The sequence below is a fragment of the Myzus persicae genome, unplaced genomic scaffold (assembly GCF_001856785.1).
Source record: "Myzus persicae strain clone G006 unplaced genomic scaffold, MPER_G0061.0, whole genome shotgun sequence".
In the NCBI taxonomy this organism is placed as follows: domain Eukaryota; kingdom Metazoa; phylum Arthropoda; class Insecta; order Hemiptera; family Aphididae; genus Myzus; species Myzus persicae.
Genome location: NW_019102247.1, coordinates 123,930 through 148,003, shown reverse-complemented (window position 1 = coordinate 148,003; position 24,074 = coordinate 123,930). Strand labels below are relative to the sequence as shown.

Genomic DNA, 24,074 nt, shown 5'->3' with positions numbered 1-24,074 from the left:
CTCCTAGTCGCTTTTGCAGGTTTTGATGCCATGCAGTTATTAAGCCTGATTATCATGACCACTATGATGTACACTATCTGTTATTACTTATTATTCTGTTTGCTTCAAAAGTCCCGTATGACTCTTAGAATATCCGTAGCAAATCAATATATTTAAAAACAATTTTTTTAGTTTTAGCATGGACATTCTAATTAAATGGAATACGATTAATATTTTTTAAAACAGTTAAAAAAAAAAAAAAAATTGAAATCAAGTGAAAATGTATCAAGTTTTAGCCAATTAAGTTTTTGTTTTTATAAGAATATTAATATTGTTATGTTAGCTCAAGACACAAATCACACAATTTAATCAATCTCGATATGAACGCGGACATCCAAACTTCCTATATTAAGAAATTTATTTTGCATTTTTACCATAGAATACAATTGTATGTAATATATATATAATACGTCTTACACTATTACCTGACTCGAAACTTATTATTGTATATAGGTTATAATATGCTGTAGTAGAACTGCAAGTGACACAAAACATTTATTAGGAGCGCCAAAAAGTCTAATTCAAGATAAAATAAAAAATAAAGATTTCTCATTAAATAATTCTGATTGACTTTTTTTCGTTAATATTTAACTACATTTATAATTAAGACTTCTTATTTTGTGAATTAAGCTGGCGAAAGTTTTATATTGTTTTGATAATAAACTGACATCCATCCAGAATAGCTTTTTAATTTAATAGTTAATCATTAACTTAAATAAAACTTAAATTTAGTGAATCTGTGTATGATTATACCTACATTAATTGTAATTATATGTAATTGTGTCCTACATTACATATATGTATGACTAATGTACATGAACTTGTAATTTTTTATAGCCTACAAATTTGGATTTTATTAATAAATTAACGTAATTATTATTGTTTGTAAAAATTCTGTACACACATTGTAGTATTCAATTAATTAATGTCTTAATCAAAGTGCTTAATATTACAACTGTTTGGGCATGATCTATTATTGTGTTGTAAGTAGGTAATTCCTTGATCGTGCAGATTATACGGAACACAGTACGCCATGATAATATAGAAAGCATTTCGTCCAGTTTTGACCTTGTAATCAACGTTTTGTTAGTTTTCACTTATCAGAGTACTCGATAAGAATAAAAATAAACATCTTCACCATTTCCGTTTTTTTACCTTTTTTTAGCTACATGTTTATAAATCGTTCCTTTGTTTTTTTGTCACGATTTTAATGGTGTCAAAATGTAACTTGCTGCTAAAACCAAATTCTATTATACTTATTTTATTTTATTTCATTTAAATTAATTTTATCGTTGGGTTAAATATTACTGGTTTCTTAAAATTTCGTCATTTTGACCTACTTGCCTGTAAGAACTAACATTTAAGTTTGTTATTTTTATAGAATAATTAATTTCTTAAGTAATACAAACTACTAAAATAATAGTTGGATTAAATTTAAAATAGTTTATAAAATAATTTTGGATTTGGTGTGTTGAACTTGCTATTATATACAATAAAATAATAATATTAAAATAGGCCTTTGAAATTAGTACACAGAAAATCCAATGTAAAAGTTACGACTATTGACACATTGATACTGCATAAGGTATAACTAGTAACTACTTTATTAAATTGTTCAGTAGTTATTATTACGCATGTACTCTAGGTCTTATTTCATAGCTCATATAGGTAACCATTATGAATTTTGTTTATGTATATTGTATTATGTTTAGTAATTTATTAAAAGATATTACTAAGTACTAATAGTATATTATCTATTTATTTAGCATTGATCAATGGTCGTAAATAATTTAAAACGCTCGTCTTCAGTTATCAAAAGTTGTCATAATGTAAACTTCAAAATTCTATAAAAATCTGTTCATTTAATATATTTGAAATATTTTGAAATTTCAACCAGAACAATTTTTGTGGGATCGAGTGTTGGATTTTTAAAATTTTTGATTAAGCATAACATTTTTTATTAACAACGATAAAATACAATTAGTTACACTTTAAATGTCTATAAATATCCTTAAATAATTCTAAATATTTAGAAAACTTCATTGTGTACAGAAAATTAAAATTAAGGTATGATAGAATGTTTCAAGTTTATGCAGCGATTAATATTTTTTAAATAACAACAAAATATCTTCTCCTTAAAGTGACGTCAGACGCATAAAAAAACCTGATTTTTAAACCAATACATTAATTGTGAAGTGAGTATTCCACTATTTTTATTTTTTATGTATAATTTAACATTAAATAATAAAACATTTAAAAAAAAAAACAGACGTTTTATTAAATTATTTCCAATCTACACAATTAGTTAGTATAATAAGCAAATTTGATAGTTATTGATTAGTGACATGAGATTAAAACTTATAGCAGGCACTCAGCAGTGTCACCCGATCTGGTAAATTTTAGGTATTATTTTGCATTTTTTTATTTTTTTTATTTTCATTTTAGTAAGTCTCTAGGCTAATTTTTTTAAAGTCTTCTATTCACATTACCAGGAGTGAGACGGATGATAGTTGTTTGATTAATGAGTTACTGTGAGAGTTTAATTTAGTAAAAAAATTTTAAGTAATATAATTTTGCTGATTGATTAAGTGTAGGAATTTTTAGGCATTTGTGAAGTACGAATAAGCAAACGTTAAGTCTTAAGCTGATGGATTGAAACGCTTGAAGCGTTTTGGCATTGGACGCTTTGCCGAGCGCTATAACTGTATACCTGATGTCCAAACTAGTTAAATTATTGACTTGTATATAGTAAGTTTATTGGATAGGAAGAGTTTGGGTTTAAAAAGTGGTTTTAGGAAGTGAAGTCTAGAGTTAACAGTTTTATCTGTGGGCTCCATTTTAGGCATTAATCTTGAGTCAGACCAAAATATTTTTAACTACATTTGCTGTTGGACATTATTTGATAATTTAGCGTAACAGGTGGTGAATCGAGATTTCTAAGTGAAAATGTGACTTGGACGGATTTAAATTCTTTTATTTTGATTTTTCACCTATTTGCCCACAACCTGATCATATTTAAAACATTTTAGATCATTTCACCGGTTTTAACGGGGTTTTTGTGCGAAAAAATCTTAAAAATGTAAATTGAACAATCTAATAAAGTCCAAGTTAACATGATGTGATAAAAAAATTAATTTTTTTACATTGTTTATATAATTTTTAATTTAGTATAAATATTAAATATCGGTGAAGTAGACAAATATATTATTATTTTTTAGTGATCACTGATTAATAAATTTAGACCTGATTCATCGGTAATCTATTAATAAATATTATGGGGCCCGGTGTCGGTTTTTCAAATTTTTCACAATTTTTTAGGAGTTGAAAATTATAATTTACATTTTAATTGACACTCTAATGATAATACTAATTTACCAAGCTACTGCCTGATACTTTATTAGGGGGAGGAGGGAGTTAATACAGTGTCTTATATCGAAAAAAATGACTATACATGAATAATTCTCAGGCCTTGTAGAATTTACGGGCGTTGATAACTATTTTTTTACCTGAAAGAAGAAGTCTTCTTATAGGCTGCATCGAACTCTGGTTTTTTATTTTATTTCATATACTGTTAATATACTATCATATATTCATATAATTTGTAAATAAAAACTTAAAATTGTATTATTTTCGTATAGTACACATTATAAAGTTTGAGATTAAAATATTGAAAAACGGAGCTCAATGCTGCAGTTGAATATTACCCTATATTAGTTAACAAAAAAAATTATCAAATTTAGTTGATTCTACAGAACTGGATCGCTAATCTCATACAGAATATTTTATGGACAAATTTATATTGGCAACTGGAACATTGAGAAAAAAATCTATTAAATCAATACTATAAAATTATTAAAATGTCAATTTATATATCCTAAATCGTTAAAAATATTCAAAATTAAATTATCTATTTGAATTATATATAGCACAAACAGATTTTTGCCAATCCATATTCTTACAATGTAGCAAAATATAAAAGCAAATGCATCAAATTTACAGTCTTGATTATAATAATAATAAAAAAATAAATTAAAGAAACTTTATCTGAACATTGCTAAACCATTTAAAATTCAAACTAATTTTTTTGAAATGGCTTTATATAGAACGTAATATAGAACAACTATTTTCGAAAATGGAAAAATACACAAACTCGTCTGTCTAGGGTCTAGCATATAATAGAGCTCTTTAATTTTATAAAAAAAATATATGAGAAGAAAATAAAAGAGTTAGCATAAAAACGAATACTAAACATTTTTTTGGCATTATTATTTTTCAAAATATGTTATATTTCAATATTAATATAATTTTTGTATGATCAACCTACATTATAAAATATATTCATTATTTAGTCAAAAAAACGTTGGCTACGAATGGACGGATATTATAATATTCTGTACAATATAGTGCAGAAAAGTAAATTATCATATAGCTAGAATTAAATTAATATAATTAAATTTGAAATTAATAATTAGGTAAATATAATGTATTTTGTTAATAACTAATAAAAAATAATAATGTTGAATAACGAACAAATATGTTTATTGTCGTACATACCACAGTTATGTCGTCTAACTGTACTCGCAAGTAGGAATGTTTACTTTAATCTGAGTTCATTAATTTGTTTTTTTTTTTTGCTGATTTTTTTATGCAATGGTCAATGACGTAGGTACTAACTATGTTACACATAAAATAATAATTTTTTTCCACATTGTTGTGTGTTGTCCATTTAATTATTTTGTCATCTATTCTGTAACTAAACATAATTATAAATGTAATTAAATAAAACAATTTTGCATATATTGGAAATTGGAATTCATGAACTTACTCATTTTAATACGTTATGACAAGATTACTATCACGAACTGAAGTGAGTGAAGAAATACTTCCTGGTATTTATATCCAGCTGTTGATTGTTGTGGAGTTTTTTGCTATTTCGTTAGGTATTGTATTATTTACTGAATATTTAATAAGATTTTAATTATGAATGTTATTAATTATTAATTATTAAATTACTCCTAGATATTTTCTTCTCTGGTTGCCCTTGATTAAACAATTATACACGTTTTTAGAGGGGGAGAGAGCTATGGAATACGTACGTCTGATCAAATTAAAATACTAAAAATGGGCAGTACTTCCCCGCTCAATCAAATTTCTTTATTGCACTTGCTTTGAACATATATTATTAATAAGGGATCAACAGTTTGTATGGCTTCAGTTTGTGCACTTATCGTGTTTTGTTTCTCAGTTGTTACTTCCATACATTAGAACTTACATCTTATAGTCTTAACAATCACACTAAACCTAACCTTAATGATGGAAACAGGTGTAGCAGAATCGTTTAGAAATGGGATAGTTTTAATAACAGGAAGTACTGGATTTTTGGGGAAAATACTCTCTGAAAAATTACTCAGATCTTGTCCTGTCAAAAATATTGTGTTGCTTGTCAGAAGTAAAAAAGATCTAAGTGCTAGCCAAAGGGTTGCAAAAATATTCAAGCAAACTGTAAGTATAATGTTGTTGTTAATCGTACATAGATACAATGTTATATCTCAAGTGCAGTTTTGATGATTTTGTTTAAATTATCCTTGTAAATACAATCTTAAAATTTAAATTTATTATGGGTATTTTAAATAAATATCTACCTATAAATACTTGTTGAGAATAACTGTTATTAAGTAGATTATAAATATCTTAACTCTTAACTTAAGAAAATTTCATTTAAAGTATAAATTAAAAAAACAATTGTCAACCACTATCAGTTCAAAAAAAAAAAAAATAATAATAATTATAATAATGTAATACTATTACAGACAATATACAGTGACTACTCTAGTACTATTGTGGGGACCACTAACCAGTGTAAAAACTCTTAAAGTATCATTTTTAATTTTAAACATTAAGAAATACTTAAAAGATAAGTTATTGCACATAAGAATGAAAATGATTATTTATATGAGAAACATGTTTATAAATGTCACGTCTTAAAACCCAAAAATAAAATATATTTATTAACATTGAAATTAATGCGAAATTTATCTTATCAATGTTGTGTTATTTTATGAATAGTATATAATTAGAATAAATGGTATGAATATATGATTATCAGTACATTAAAATGTCAAGTATTGATTCACAATAAACCATAGGTGTACTTATGTGTTAAAAATATGGTAGATTTAGTACAATTGAAAGTTAATATTTATTATTTTTTTGATTGAAATTTAGTAACCAGTCATTATTTTTTTATTGAACTAGGTACCTACTTTGAAAGTTAACTATTTCATAATTTACCTAATTATTAATTGGTTTTAAATAAACGCCTGGAGTCTACCAGAAATATAAAAATCTACTTCAAAAGTTTTACTGGCCTAATAGCTACTACTTTGTCTTAGAAGTTAAGACCAATTTTTTTTTTGTGTGTGGAGGGGGGTCAGATTCTACTAGCTATTGCCTTTAGTTGCGTATAACTCTATCTTTCAGTTATTTTTATAGGTATTTCGTAAAACAATTTTAAATTTATATTGATGACAGTGAACACATATTTTTAGTACATAGTAATAGCAGTGACTAAACGGAAAAGGTCCAATATATAAAATGATCAATAAATTATAAGTTACGTACCTAAATACAACTTACATTTTAAAAAATGTAATAATTTGTATTTGTATTTGAATTGTTAATAGAACATTAATTTTTTTCAGCTTTTTGATCGAATTCGTCATGAAAAACCAGATTTTATGAAGTCCATTAAAATTATTGAAGGAAATTTAGAGGAATCATCAATGGGATTATCGTTAAATGACCTTGCCTGGATGATAGAAAATGTTAACTTCATTTTTCATTGCGCAGCAACGATTAAGTTCAACGAACCACTGGAGTTAGCATCAAAAATAAATATTCAAGGGACCGAAAATTTGCTGGCATTAGCGTCAAAAATGAAAAATCTTAAGGTAATTAATAAAAAGAAATTGTTGACGAAATAAAACAAGGGATACCTTGTATAGAAACGACGCATTTGTTACAATAATATTTTCTAGAGCTGCCATAAACTGAATGCATAAAATACAGAACAGTAGATAAAGCAGATATGGCAAATAGCGGTCCCCTTATCTTTTTTATCGGTCACTTGATACATTTTCAAATTACTTCATAAAATCTCTGTATTTATAAATTACGTTGTTCCCAGATAATAAACTGATAATTAAAAATAATCCTAAAGCATTAGAAATTAAATAGAAAGATTTATCATCATAAGGAAATACGTTTTCTCTAAATATTAAAAAGTATAAACTGAAATATTTGAGAAATGATTTGATTTTGCAGGGTTTCGTTCACGTGTCGACCGCTTATTCACACTGTCCGAGGAAAGAAATCAAAGAAGAATACTATAAGGTCCCGGTCACAGTTACAGAGTTGAAAAATATGTTGGTTGATAACGTACCAACTTCTAAGTAAATATAATTTTTAATTTATTATACATTTTTCGATTGATGAATAATATTATAATCTTTAAAAAAAAATATACTCACTTGAACAATAGAATCATAGAGGATTGGCCCAACACTTATACTTTTACGAAAGCAGTCACGGAAAACATGATACTGACAAATGGAAATCGCTTGCCGATATCAATATTTCGTCCTTCAATCAGTAAGAATACTATTTTTTTTTTATTCGTCTTTTAATGTTGTCATACAGAAATTTGAATACCCCGAAAATAGTATATTTTTAAAAACGGAAATTTTATCAACCTAATAACATTACAGTCGGATGCACGCATTCTGAACCGGAACCTGGCTGGTTAGAAAACATGAACGGACCAACGGGCTTGGTTACCGCAGCCGTGGTTGGATTTTTAAGGACGGCACCAAACATCGGGAGCAAAATCACAGATATTATCCCTGCAGATTACACCGTAAACGCATTGATTAGCGTCATGTGGGACACAGTCAACAGGTATGCAATTATTCACGTAAGACATTTTCTATGAGCGAACAAGCGTTAAATATCATTTTGATAATTATCCAGGCAAAAACGATCGAATGGCGGAAACGAGGTGCCGAAAATATATAATTACGTTTCTTGTGTCGAAAGCTCGTTGACTTGGGGTAGATTTATCAGAGAAATGCACGGTCAATATTATTTAGCTCCCCCTTTGCAATCAATGTGGTACGCTTTTTATATTTTCTACACAAATTTCACTGTTGGAAGCATTTTGAGATTTTTCTTGCACCGAATACCAGGCGCATTTATGGACTTGGCGTTGATTATACGTGGTAAATCTCCCAAGTAAGTGATTGCACTTTTTATTGTTTGTAATTTGGATAAACATGTATACGGATATATAAATATGTTTATATTCATTATAAATGTAAATTTTATTACTTGACTATATTTTCTTGTAATATGTGACACTCAATAGTAACAATGGTATAATATACCATATATATATAATATACATATTATAGATACAATTGTTTTGCTTGCTTTGTTTGTAATAATTGATACTTATGTAGGTAATATGTAATAAGTAATTGATCTGATTTTGATTTTTTTTTAAGAGATGAATAAATATTTATTTTGCTAAAAGAGTTACATAAAATAAAATAAATGCATTAAATACATTAATTAATTACATTACAAATTATCTGGCTCAATTCGCCACTGAGGTAGTACCCCGTATTGGCGATATTGGAGTTTCTAAATAATACATAATACATAATATATTTAATTAAGAGTTAGTTTACAAATTTATATGTTTGGTTATTCAATAATTTTAGTTAGAATAGTGTCAAATAATATTCAAAATATTATAATATGCGTATTTTATAAATCGATTATGTATTTACAAAGATCTTAGGTAATTATCCATCTAAACTTTGGTGTATCTACTATTAACTTTTTAGTATGGTGGTACCTATATAATTGAGAGTAAAAAATAAAAAATAATAGAATAAAGAAGAGAAGAGAAAAACAGACAAATTAACCCAAAAAACAAAAATATAAACAAAAATTTAATTACGATTTAAAGCCTACACTTTTACAACTCTACAATAAACAAATATATTTTTTTTAAATTCACAACCTTATTTACTAAATATATTCATACACAATGTTTTGCTGGTTCATATTTTGTATAGGTAGTATACTATAAAAATAAATATATAGTTGTAATGAGAGATTGTTGTAGTATAGTTTATGTAATTATAGTCATTGGGCTTGATCAGTATTCTAAAATTGATTGGTTATTTCTTGAGTTTTTACATTTTATATTCAGGGTTGTTTATATACAGATTAGTTTATTCTATCATTCTTTTAGAATCTAAAGGTGTATAGACATAATATTTGGATTGTTAAATTTGAATTGTAGATAAGTATCTATGTAATACAGGTTTATTTATTATAAACTGTATAAATGCTTTATTGAAATTCAAATTTTCTAAAATTATGCAGGCTACAGCGAGAAGTTGAGTCTCGGGTCGTTGAAGAAATGACTAAAAATTATTATAGAGCGTGTTGTTAAAAAAATATTTTGCATACTAATTAGTTCATCTTATTTTATAACATTGTTTGATACATCTATTGTTTTCGGAAATGATGAATAATAAATGTATTATGTTTTTTATACAGAATGTTAAAAATGTATGCAAAAACAGAGAATATGGTCGATTTACTTTACGATTTTTCTACCAGGCAGTGGAAATTTGACAATAAAAATACTAGACAGTTGTGGTTGTCACTAAGTAAAGACGATCGCAATATGTTCCAGTTCAGTTTAAAATCATTTGATTGGAAGTCGTATATACAATCCTATTATTATGGTATCAGAACACATATACTTCATGAAGACATAAGTAACATTGAAAATGCTATATCAAAAAATAAAAGGTACTGCTAAAAAATATAATTGTATTTATTGAAACAAAATATTACCAATTTTAATAGTTGTAGTGTATGTATATTTATTTTGTTTTATATTTTTTAGGTTATTGAGGCTGCATCAGTTGTGTGTTGTTCTAGTTATTTATCTCGTGTTCCAATTGTGTTGGATATTTATAAAGTATTTGTTTTGAATGATTAGTCGCTATTACATTTGTATTTAATATTGTATTTTAAAAGTATACCTACCTATTGTAAGCAAATAAATGAAGATATTTAATTATTTTATATAAATTCTAAATTATATATCAAGTGACTATAGTGAATTTTGTATTGTAATATATATGAAAATACATGTATAGAAACTATGTATCAAGCAAGCATTTACATTTTTATAATACCTACGTACGTGTCTGTTTTTTTATTGATTGAAAATAATCATATAAACTATTAATTCATTTTTTTATATAGGTATAATTTTGAATAAAAAAAAATAGTTGAATAAAGAGAAAGTATTATACGTTTAAATTTATAGACCCCGCTAAGGGGTATCGAGGGGTACTTTTGCTACCCCAGGAATTAATCTTGTGTTTTTGATAGCAAGAGTATCGTTTAGCTACCACAAATATCAATTGCATTTTGAAAATGTGTTTAATATTTATTATATTCGATATTTATTCCTCATGTGTTAACGAAAATAATTTGTGTATTTAGTTGTAAATTGTGACTTGTAGGTTGAATTCCGTTAAAATATCATGGCCAAAACAATTTTTAATTTTTGATGTGAACATAATAATAATTACCTATTCTGTGAAAAATGTGTAGATTTTATTCAAATTTAAAATTTAAATATTCACAATATTGTTATAGAACAAAATTAGTTGTATTTTAATATTAAGTGTTGTGTATAGCAAGACATATAAGATAGAGGACATAAACAAGTGATATGTTCTTTCACTTTCAAAAAATAAACTGAATTCAAATTTTTTTTAGATAATTTTTTACGCTATCCCAGAACTTCGACTCTAATGACGCCAATGTGTTGAATTTCTTTAATCATTAGTCCTTACTTTAAAAGTTTTATGGCAATTGATAATTCCCTGGGAGTATTGACTTAATATTTAATCACTATTGGATGTGACCTTACAGCTATAGGATAGCTTTGCCTTGGAAAAAGTATTTCAGAAATATCATAATAATTGTTATTCATATCCGGAAATAGTATGAAATTGTTAAACAATTATATGTATAATTTCCATCAATCTTCGTGGAACTCTTCAAACACAACTTTTTACAGATGGCGCCTCGCACGAAAAAAAATACCTGATACTAACCTCGTAACTCTATCAATACATTTACATCGATTATAATTTGTCTCACGTTTCAAATTCAAAATTCAAAAATGCTTTAACTTCAAAATCATAATTAAAACTAATTTCATTAGATTAGGTACTTGTGTGAAAATGTTTTTATAATGAGTGATGTATTATTTTTGTTATTCAGGAAACTTGATTTCCGCATTAGTTTAATTACTATTTTGCTGCTGCAATTATATTACCATAATATGTACCTACAAACTTATAATTTAATTTTTCTACAATTAAACATTTTTGAACTGAGATTTTTTATTCTGATACCTACTTAAATTTAATTATTATTTACATTGTATTATACCTACACATTAATTAAGGGGGGATATTATCACCGTGACTAATTAATACAATTATTTATTTATTTAATTTATGACAACATAGGACATTTCAGTAAAATTTTGTAAACACATATTCTAATTAAATAGTGGGTACAAAATTATACTAACAGAGTTGACGGGCCCTTATTGGCTGTACTCATCATTCGGTCTATTGGTTGATTTTTTACATACCTAGTTATTGTTGCATACATTCATAGGTATGAAAAATTAAAACACCTGATGGGCATGTAAGATCTTGTCTTTAGTCAGTCTATGTTAATCGTAAGTAGTTTAGGAGAGTCCATAATACTTTAAATTATAGAATCATATCTACTATTCTACTATACCTCACCATATAATTTAAATTTGATGATTGTCAATAGTAAGTTAGTTAAGTTTCTTAAAAATTCAAGAGTAAATTTAGTATTTATTTGAACCATAATTTATAATGTAATAATCATATTTAAAAACATAAAGACTTTTTAATATTGAAAAAAAAAAACTTAACACATTATATAAAGAGTGATGTGTATTAGGTATACGTTATTAATATTAATACTATTATGTACCCATCATGCAATATATAAAATTAATTTCTTTTTCTTTTTCGAATTTGCTTAACTACAAATTGACGACCTTTATGTAGCTATATAAGCTTATAACATTTTTAATAAAGACAACTAATTTGTTCTATCAAAAATTGAAAGTAATAAGAAGGTGGGAGGTAAAAAATAATTAGGTTCCGGTCACTAACATTTTAAATACTTCCTGTATAATATGAGTAATAAGTAAACTGTAAATATGCATATTTCAATAAATATAATAATTTTAAAGGTTTGAGAGAAGCGTGTTCTGGATTTATTACACAACTTTAGTGTTTTTACATTTAATTCTTTTTCGACAGTAAGACACCACCAGCAATTTATATATATATTACTCTGGTAGATTAGAATCTATTACCAACCATTTTGCCGTTGCACACAATTCTTTAAGTGTGCCATGTAATTTTTTATTTTTTATTCATGTTAAATATATTAATTGATAGTATTATTTTTTATTAACTTGGCAATTTTGGTTAATGGTAATTTATGTGTATTGTAACTGTCTACATAAACTTTTTATAAATCTAATAAGAGAAATCACTCAAAATGTAGTCAAATTAAATGTATATAACCATTAAAACTAAAATCACCTATCAAATTATATTACCCTTGTTATCTTGTATTTTGTTTATTTATGTTTATTAACATTGTTGAGATAAATATTACTTTAAAATACATATCTATTAAAAAATATATACAGGGCGTGCAGCGATAATTTACCATTTGCAATATCTCTTGAGATAATAAATATATCGTGTATATGTTTTTTTTTTTATTAGACTTCCAGGGGACAAAGACTACATACATTTTTTTTTTTTTTATTGATCAAATACAAAAACTCGGCAACTGCATGGCCATTAGTTACAGTTATGGTATGTTTACATGGTTTAAGATTTTTACATCATTTTTTTTTTTTTTTATCTTTTCGTTTAGTTAAATTTTTTTGGTAAAAAAGTTAAAAAATGTATTTTTGAAACAATTGAAGATATCCTATTTATATAGCTTATTTTTCTGAAAATTTTGACCTTTCAACATTTTATTTTCATTAATTTCACGATTTTTAAACATTTTTTTAGTTTATAGGTAAAATGACAAAAAAACCCCTTACGAGTCCCCCTCTACGGCTAATGGGTATATCCTCATAGGACTCCCCTTATATTATGTTAATTTTTTCTTCAACAAAGAGAAAATTGTATAATTTATTACTAAAATAAAAATTCATGTTTTCAATATTTTTGTGTGAGCGATTTCTACTTTTTTTTAAGATGTTAAGGTGAATGTCGAATGATAACAATACAATATGTGGTAAATTAATACAAGCATATTTACCATTACTATCAGGATTACGCCAAGATGATACTAAAGACTTGTATACTGTAGTAATTCAAAATAAAGTGCTTAAGCAATATTTTATTATTAACAATAATTTTATTCATATATAATTTATTATTTATATATATTACATACGCACTCTAATTTACTACCTTCGTATATATATATATATATATATACCCTATATATACTATAGACTTACTTTCGTATATATGTTTATGTAAGGATTTAATTATATAGCAGATCAACTCACCTCAATTTTGCTGCAGCCTGCCGGCTTATTATGGCTTACAATTTAGTATTAACCAACAACACAATTCATATATTTTAAATACTTTTGAATTTGGAGGATACATTTATTATTTTAAACGCACAAAAAATGTATTGGATTTATTTTATGAAATTCAGTACGTATGACCACATCCGTAGGCATAAGGCGAGTGTCGTTATTGTGACTGAAGCGAAGGTTTGTGGGTGCAGTTTGAGCGGATGGAACGGTTTTGCTTAGATAGACATAACAATAAGAATAATATATAGATGCCAGTATTATATAAACATACATGTTACACTATATACAGTAAGATATGTATGTAATTATTTATAGTAAGCGATATGATGGGAGTTTTGTTAGGTATAAAGAATGGCCATCATTGCAATAGAAATTTCCATTATACCGGGTTGATAAAAAATGAGATTTAAAATTCCAATGTTGATGAGCATGGCTGCGTAATTGCCTTGTTTACTCAGAAAAAAGACAGCGTTATTTACAGAAAACTTTGTGTTGTGATTGTGTGGGTAATTAGCTTTTAGTCCTGACGCAGATTTGTATTCGAGGAGCATTTAATGCGTGAATGCGTGGAAGAAAGCTTAAGTGGTAATGAAATATAATATACAAGATATTACTAAATATATTTAATTATTTAAATATAATTAGCTTATATCTAATTAAAACAATTTCATAATTCACATAATATTTTACTGTTATACCCAAAGGCGCCGAGCTCTAAAATTCTTTGTGAAGCGAAGTATAAAATGTTTATCCAACTACCCACCCACAGCAACTGCCCAGTCATTTAAATTTAAGAAGTGAAGCAATTGCTTTACATAATAAATAAGTTCAGCGCCACTGGTTATACCTAAGTAATCCGTAAATTACTGCTCACAGGAACAGGACTTTGTATTACACTTATTTCTGAAAAGTTAAAATAATGATTGACAATATATTTTGTCAACATTTGAACTTTTAATGCTTATAAGTAATATTACACTCACCCAGACACCAGGTTTTTACACTACTTAGTTTTGAGCACCACTAGCAATTAAGTATTAAAAATACTAGCTGGGTGTGCAGCGGTGTAGTAGATCGAACAATATAGTGGTCGGGATCGCCGGGTAAATACTGTTAAGCTACGTAGCATGCGTTGTGCAAATATGTGTAGTTGTGTCTAAATGTGTACAAGAGTGAGTGTGTTTACAAAATAATTGTTAAATAATTTATGCTGGTAAATGTACCAAATATTTTATACTTAAAAATACTATAGAAGGATACAAAGACTTTTAAAAGTTCCAAAAACGTATTTGATTTGTATTAGATAAACACGACTCGATTTATAGTAAATGATAATTTTAATTAAGTTATGAAATTAATTTTTTTTTGTCAGAGTAAAGATTGAATTTATTTGTTTTTTGAGTATTATATAGTTATTAGCTATAGTTTTGTATACTGCCACTCTGTTTAAATTAAATCAACTTTTTTTTAAAGAAACTTCAGGAGAGGTTTGAGGACATTCCTTGTTCCCGGGAACGTTCTTTGGAGAATATTTTTATTGGAATATCACTACTTAAAGCATGCTCCGCGACGGTGAACCTCCACATCTCAGCTGGAGTATGTATGCGTTTTACTTTTAAAATACTTGAGCTCCTCAAAGGTAATACAAAACACAAAATTATCACATTTCTGAAAATTTAACGAATTTTGTCAGAATTCTCACTTAATTGCTCATAAAAAAATATTGTGATTGTGATTCCTATATTTTTTAATTTGTATAATATGAACTTACGATGAACCTTGTACTATATCTTAAAACGTTTTGATATCTTACACGTTTGATTTATTATTTGTTTTTTTTCTGTAAATATGGATAAAAAAAATTTATCTCTTAAAAATAAATGTTAACATTATAAGCCCGAGTACATATACTTAAAGCATAGAGACTGCAGTCTATGGCATTTTCATCGACAGTTACAGAAATGCAAACTGTAATAATAACTTCGACAAGGGGAACAGGGATAAAAGGTATATTTCCCGAAACAATTTATCGCATATAAGGCAATGAAGGCATTCTTTTGAAAAGGAGCACTAGGCATGTTGTGAACCCTTCCACAAACCACGAATAATTGTAGCTCGTGGAGTCATGCCATGCAAGCTAGCGTTCGCAGCACAAAAAAAGGTCACCAGTTAGAGTTAAACAACAATACGATGACGAATGAAGTATTTACATAACTTCCTTACTCAATAATGAATATTATACAATATTCAAATTACAGTTTAAATAAATGTGTTACCATTGTTAATAACAAAACCACACAAGGCTCAGTCAGAATTGGTTGGTAAAACTCGAAGACAGGTGAACAAAATAAATAAGAACTCTGTGACCACAGCTCCAAGTTCAACTGAACTTCACCTTGAATAACATTATACAATTATATAATTACAAAATGAAGTATCACATATTTTCATAAGTAATTAGGTACTCTGTAACTGTGTTGTGCATTATCTAGATAAAAATAATTCTAATTATCTTTTTATCTTATCTATTTAAATAAAATGGTCATCTGAGATAATTTTTTGGGAGAATTTTATTTTTTTATTTTGTTATGTTGTTGAGTTTCATATAGTATGTAACTTGTTGCCGTCCGAAATATTGGTCCCACAATAACGTCATTCTACTGCTGTGGATTGCGGCGCATATAATTAAAAAATGCTGTGTTTTTTTAAATTTGTATTCCATAGATAATCTAATAATTAAATCATAAATTTAATTTATAATTCAAAATAATTACACTCCATAGACCATAGTATTATAGTAATATAACATCAGATGAAATATAAATAATAAATTAGATTCGTATAAATAAATCATTAAAAAATAATTTTATCTAGTAATAATTGTTCAAATTAAAATTTTTTCTAATTTATTTATTAGGTATTAATGACATGTTTTTATTGGGGGGCTTAACATTTACTTAAGTAAGTTGTTAATCTTACAATAGTATAGGCCCTAACATAGTAAACATAGTCCATTGACACCAGTGCTGTTAAAAATAATTTAGTGTGAGTTGAGGAGGGGTGGTGGTAGATTTATAATTTATTTAGGAGGCTATAAGTTATGTGAAAATAGTTTGGCTTCCATGTGGTGATTACCAGCGAAAAAAAAATATTCATAATTTATTAATCAGTTAATATTAAAAAACATTCATTATTTTTATTAAATGTATTTTGTTTACCTAGTTGTATTTGCATATTTGGATATTGTGTTATAATTTAAAATTTTTAATATTTGGTCTATTTTCTTGGTTTTTTTCAAGTGTTATAAATTATTACTATTATACATGCACCATACAATTTTAACTCTTTTTCAGTTATTACCTATATGTTTTTTAAAACTGCTGTCAATATAAGATACTTGAAGATTTAATGTAAAGTTCTCTATGAATTGTTATACCTAATATAAGTTTAAAAATATTATATATTTTACGCTACAAGGTTTTTCATAAGTAATTCATGGTATACCGAAAAAATTCACGAACCCAGTTTTTATTTTGATAGATATTTCAAGTTTATAGGTATTTGAACGAAATTTGATGCATTTGAATGAAAAATAACAATTTTAGTTATTTTGTTGTAATTTAAAAATATTATCCGTGGGTACTTGCAAGTATATGAATTATAATTTTCATCACATATCTTCACACGAGCTGACAAGCATATAAGATATTCACCGAAGCCCATTATTTTGTTAAAATAAATACAAATACAAAATATACTTCCTTCTTAGTATGAAAAAAAACAATATCTTGTTTAGTATAACAGTATTTTTATTTTAAAGCCGAAAATATGCAACATGACACAAAGTGTAAATTTTGAAAAAATAAAATTTTATATAATTTATCATAAGTATTTTTGACACAATGTGGTCATTTTTGAAGAAAAAAAATTGTTTTGAACAAAAAAAAAGTTGCCATTTTAAATTTATTGAGAAAAAAAAACGAAAAAAAATTTTAATCTATCACCTCAAAAAAAAAAAAATGCCAAAGGCAGGTCATAGTTAGCCTATAAACTAAAAAAAAAAAAAACACCAGGCAAGACACCAAAAAGCTTTATAGGGAGGGGATTGACGCGGGATGGCGAGGTGGGTGTGTACTCAATGGCCACTGGTCACCTCCATACATCCACACGACCGGTCCCGCGGGCGGACAAGCGCAGCCGCCGACGCGTTTGTTCGCAGAGACGATCACCTAGACGACGGGTTTGGGCCCGACCACAACGGCCGCTCAAGCGACTGGACGATTGGCGGCGGGGCGGCTAGTGGCGCGATGTTATGCGCTCGACGATTGACAGGTGCTGAGGGACGACTGTCGCGACGACGACGGCGGAGACAAAAGCACTGGGCGAGCGAATACAGCTGTGATTGCTGCGGAATCGACGCTTGAAGTCTCGCTCCGCCGTTCCCTGAAACTCATAATCGAATTCCCGCGGGTCCGGCGATGCTGCGACTTCCGATTCCTAGCATAGCTCTATCACTCGGCCTTGTGCCATAAAGTCTCCTCCGCCGCCGCCACAACTCGTCCTCGTGCACGCTCTGCCATCGTCGAAGTACCGTCGGGGCGGAATCGGTGCCCACGCCGGTACAACTAGCCGCCGCGCCGTGTCGTCGTGCGTCACTGCAAGGGCGGCCGAAGCAGCCGGGCCCGCGCCGAATCGCCAGATGGTCTCATCGCCAACAAGCGACGCCAACGACCGCTAACTCGTCGCGCCGCGAATGGCCGTGGGAAGTACTCGGGCGACATACCGCCTTTCACCGAGTGCACTTTTCCGCGTCAATCCCCTACGTGTGTCTTGCGTGGCGCTCCTCGGCCGAGGAGGAGGGAGCCGTGAACTCCGGCCGGTTACTCCCCTCGGAAGCAACCGCACATCAGGAGACGTGTCATCCGTTTCACTCCCTTCCAGGCGGTGGCGACGATCCTCCGTGATCGACCGCCGGGAAGTTTGTTATGTTTCTTTTCTGATGGCGGATGCTCCGGTTCACCCGACTCCTCCACTTTTGCATCGGCCTCGGCCGGCACGTCTTCCACTAACACTGTTAACTCGTCAACTATTTTATCTGCAGCGTCCTGCTCTTCCGGTCCGACGTTAAGCGTCGCATCTCGCCCGGACGATCCGGGCGCTTCGGGGAGATGCGGCACTTTGTCACCGCAGGCGAATTCCAAACTCACATCTTCGCTCAGCGCCTCGACGATCCCGTCTAGAACAGACGACACTACCTCGTCTATGGACTCCACTTCGGGCTGCATGACTACGTCGTCGGTCGTGTCGTCTACTTCAAGTGCGTCGATCGAATCGCACAATATGACGTTCTCCGTTTGTATGGTAGGGCCGGTTTCTACTGATAGGCTGGTCGTATCTGATCCTGGTTGTTGTTCTCCGAGGTTGGTGTTATCCCCGGTGCCTTCGTCCCCCATCAATATGTCATACATGGTCATTATATCGGCGTAGATTTCGTCGACGATCGTTTCGATTTCTGCGTTCATGATGTTCAGTTTGGTGTATTTTGGCAGTTGAACTTCTAGTCTTGCGATCAGTGTAGTTGTCGGAGACAAAATTTGCAAGTGAATCAAAATAACAATCTCGCCTTAAACAGTCGACGAAAAATTAAAATATCCCCCTGACGACGCGTCCGACGTCTTTTATAACTAGCCAGCGAGTCGTTGTTCTTAACGGTCGGCTTTTGGATTTCGGGCACGCTTATTTTTCCAAACATATTATAGTTGTTTTTACACCCTAAGACGCGTAGGCGCCTACATTATATTTTAACTAAGATCGGTACTTCGATTTGTATTTGTACTATAGTTTTATAGTTGTAGAATAATAATAAAATAATAACTAATACCTCTGGTAGTATTTTAAAAGCTGCAAGACGGAATGGAATGAATATATTTATTTAACAAGGACGTGAGTTTTTTTTTCTTGTATGTGTACATGTTTTGTAGTAGAAAAAATACTTTGATATTGTAGTTATTTATTACTTTTGAGCGGTGAATATATTCTTCTGTTTTTTCAAACCTATCTATTATCTGCGGTCGGAACCTGGAAAAGGTCAATAATTTAGTGTGGTATTAATATTATTCTGCATATTTAAGTATCATATTTTACAAATATAAGAACGGACCCCTATATATTTTTTTTCATATAACGTTTTTTTTTGTAGCAACCAACAATACAATATTGCTACGAACACCAAAGGCTGATCAAAACAATACTCCAATAATACTAGAATAATTATTGTGCATATTATTAAAAAAATTAAAAAAAAATATTTAGCATGACTAAAATAATAAATGAAGTAGGTACAATGAATGCCCGTTAAAAATACTCTATTTATATACTCTATTTGAGACTTGATGGTGATAATGCGAGCAGTATATTATGCCTACCAGGCACCAGCTGTGTATTATTTAAATAAAATGTTTTATATTTATTTTGATTACGGACACGCCGATGAGCGGCTATAAATGCAACTCAGCCACTTTGGCAGGCAATGTGCAAAAATTCAATTATATGCATACTTATACCTGATCTGCCCGATGAACCACTGCAGGCAACCAATAAACAAAAAAAAAACCATTTCTACTAAATATATTAATATTTCTCCTTTAACCAATAGCAACCGTATTACAAACAAATATTTTCTTCGTAAATCTCTGTTTGAGCAACTCTCCGGGTAGGACCTATCGGGTCCAATTGTGAATCTAAACCATCCAGGATTGTGTCTTGTTAGATTAGTAAAATAAAATAAAATAAAATTGTACTCACGCAGTTTTTCTGGTAACGCCAACAACGGAAAATGGAAAATAAAGTCGTAATAATCGAGTAATCATATTTCATACAGATAAAATCTAAATGTTATCTCTACTGTCGACTATTATGTTTTATGTAAAGAGAGGGTATTTACGACTTTAAATAAAATCGAAGGGAATAAAAATGATACCAAAATTATCACTTTACAAAATTTAAACTTTACTTTATGTAGTGAAACATAATATTAAAACCTAATATTCAATATTATACGACATATTAGTTATAACAAAACAGTGCGTATGTTTTTTTTTAATATTCTTAAGCTACAATTATAACAACGAGTGAAGAACTTCAATTTAAAAAAATACAGTAGGTAAATCCACAATTTTTTTTTATATTGACATTACAACTATAAATTTCAGTACAATTCCTTTCACTCCGATTGTTCTCCTTTGCTTTTCTCGTCCTTGTCGTAGTCTGGATTTTCAGTTAATTTGGTTGTCAATGCAGTACACATCAGGTGCACACAGAACAAAGTTTCGTTAACCTGGTAGTTAAGTTGCCTACCCATCACATATGAAGCGCATAATATCGGAAGAAAAATTGTATTTCATGTAACCAGTAAAAAAAAAACTGAAGTGGTACTAAATCTCATACTCATTTTTACCAACTTCTGCTATTTCAATATCTCACTAATGGCAGCCACTCATATAAAAAAAAAACAATGTTTGATTTCCACTTTGAATTCCAAACCCGTTCTTTTAGCAAAATGGTGAATTTTGAAAAATCTTTATTTAGTGCACCACCATGCGGTGGTATGAAGGTACTGTGAAAATTTCAAGTCCATCATAGTTTAGGATCTACGTTGATAGTCTGGCAGTCTTCTAAAGTATATTTTTCAAAAGTATTCAAGTACAGTTAAATAAACTTATTTTGGAAAGTTTGTAATACTTATTTCAATAGTCAGTAAAAAATTTTTATAGATGGCTAGTTTTCAATTGCACATATAATATTTTTGTTACTTATCAATAATTTGAACTGATTTCTATGTCTTATGGTAATTGTATAGGATATTTTAGGTTTAAAAGGCAAAGTGTATTTTTGAGACTTAAATAATCAAAAATAAAATCTAAATACTTGACGACTCAAAGAGGTTTTTTAGATAATAGATTGAACCATTTATTTTATTGTGGCTTACCTGCTATTATAACAATATTAAAATCATAACCATGAAATCGTTTATTCGGCTTGCAATTGGTTCGTAAAAAAAAAATATATAATTTTTTTATTAATGAAATTTTAGCAAATATTATAATATCTCGACACTTATGAGCATATTTCTAGAATATATACATGCGAATTCGTAAAGCTCATACTATTAAATTTGTAGTCCAGATTGCTGAATACAATTAAGTGTATCCGTAATTATACTTGCATTGTTTGTTGAAAGAGAGTTGATGAAAAAAAAGTATCATCACTATACTCAGAGTATACGCTTCAACATTTATTTTTAGAAATAATATATCTGACATTATCTATGTGATAGCACTAGTCATATATGGTGACGTTTATGAATGATTTATATTACTATAGACGAGTGTAAACATAGCTATAGAGTACTTACTAAACGTCTAAACATATAAATTATAACACTTAGGTACATCGTCAGACTAGGTATTATTTTTCTCTGAAAACTGACCTTTGAATTAATAGAAACTCATACAGTTATACACCGTCTCCACGACTTCACTCATAGTCGTTTTTCGAATGTTATGTTTTAATATTAAATTCAAATTTAAGACATACACTTTAGTGACCTACTGTATGTTTATTTACATTCGTCACCTACTATACAGTTGAAAAAGTTCCCTGGTTTATTTTTTATTAACTTCCCCACCTTTGATTATAATGATGGAGATTACTACTATTAATATTTTCCAAGTACGTGTACGGTCAACGGTTATTTGTACTATTCTTATGGTTTTATATTTAAAAAAAAAATTATATATTACGAACGACAAACGCCCAAAACAAACGATCTAGACGGTGTCATTTTTTAACGAAGGTCACTGTCACGGTTGTAGCAACTACCAGTTATACAACATTTTTTCGCGGACAAACTGAATAATTAAAAGTTGATGCGGCTACGACGAGAGTGGAATGTTTATAATTATTATTATCATATAATGGACTGCGTCTGTTATCACGGAAACTAATCTCCGTTTCGTGCGCTTAATGATATATATTATATTCAATTTATTTGAAGGTAGACCTACTGTTTCTGAGCCTTATGTAATTTTTTTGTGAGTATTTCGTATTTTGGTGGGCAGTAGAATTAAAGTTAATTTTTTGTAAGAACGCGATGTCCTTTTATATCTTGTATAGTTTGTAAGGAATTAGTTGTATATATGATTAAAGTTTCAACAAAACCGTGCTGATTATAATTGTGTTGCGCAAATTACTTTTCTAGCTTCCTGTAAATTATTACCAAACATTAGTCGTCATTATTGGGTAAATTAATTATTTGCCACCCTTACGACCTCCCCCCCACTCTGCCCCACGAAAAGTTAAATAAATACATTTTCGATGATATTTTAAAATATCGAGAACAAGTCTATGGACGCACGCCGTATGACCTACATGGCTACATTGTAGGAGTACTACGATGAACAACACGAAATCATATATACCTCTTCAAGCACGCAAAATGTCACAATACGACGTCAATGGTTGTGTGTTGTTTCCTATAAACTTGATGATTGGCTAGTGAAGAAATCCCGTGTAAAGAATAAAAATATTACATAACTACATGTTAGCGGCGGCCGTGGTTGAAACGGAGAAATAATTAATAATTTGGAAGTGTAATAACTAACAAGTTATTACTAACAACCTTCATAGATATCACATAGCAGGTGCCTAATGAGATTTAAATACGAAGGAAATTAATAGTTACATCATTATTATTTAAGGAAATAACTATGTTTTGTTATTATTTTGTCGAACTGTGATGTTTAATGTCACAGCAATAAGGCTTATCACTTATTTTTCTCTCAACGTTATTATTATTTACAAATTAATATTATTATCATTATTTTACTTATTATTTCAATAGTATAACAGCTAGACGTACCTGCAACCGTTGTTATATTTTTGTTTCTATTGAATTTGTCGGAGACGTATATTAAAATATTCTTCACATCATCGTTGGCATTATTCCTTCAACGTCTGTATTTATAAAATGATAAGAACAAAACCTCCCAATATGCTGAAAGAATTTAAGTATTGTTTCACACAAAACGTACCTATCATAATAATCAATAAATTACATCCAGACTCTTACCTACGTCATAGGCGGCAAATCATCAATATTATCTTCTATCCCGTTCCTATTAAATAGGAATTTACATTAACAGTGCTGTCAGTGAATCGAGCTCGACCACGAACAATACATTTT

The 24,074-nt window shown here is 29.2% G+C and overlaps 1 protein-coding gene across 2 annotated transcripts; it reads left to right on the top strand.

Moving 5' to 3' along the window:
- Nucleotides 1–4,892: 4,892 nt before the first annotated feature.
- Nucleotides 4,893–10,186, top strand: LOC111031644 (fatty acyl-CoA reductase wat-like). Of its 2 annotated transcripts, none has more exons than XM_022311675.1 (8): nt 4,893–4,979; nt 6,741–6,989; nt 7,363–7,490; nt 7,580–7,689; nt 7,806–7,995; nt 8,068–8,328; nt 9,670–9,927; nt 10,025–10,186. In XM_022311675.1, exons 2-8 carry the CDS (start codon nt 6,777–6,779, stop codon nt 10,110–10,112), a joined length of 1,248 nt encoding a protein of 415 aa, XP_022167367.1. In that variant the 5' UTR covers nt 4,893–4,979; nt 6,741–6,776; the 3' UTR covers nt 10,113–10,186. The 2 variants fall into 2 exon arrangements, with proteins under 2 accessions (XP_022167367.1, XP_022167366.1); XM_022311674.1 differs by lacking the exon at nt 4,893–4,979 and adding an exon at nt 5,059–5,541.
- Nucleotides 10,187–24,074: the final 13,888 nt, after the last annotated feature.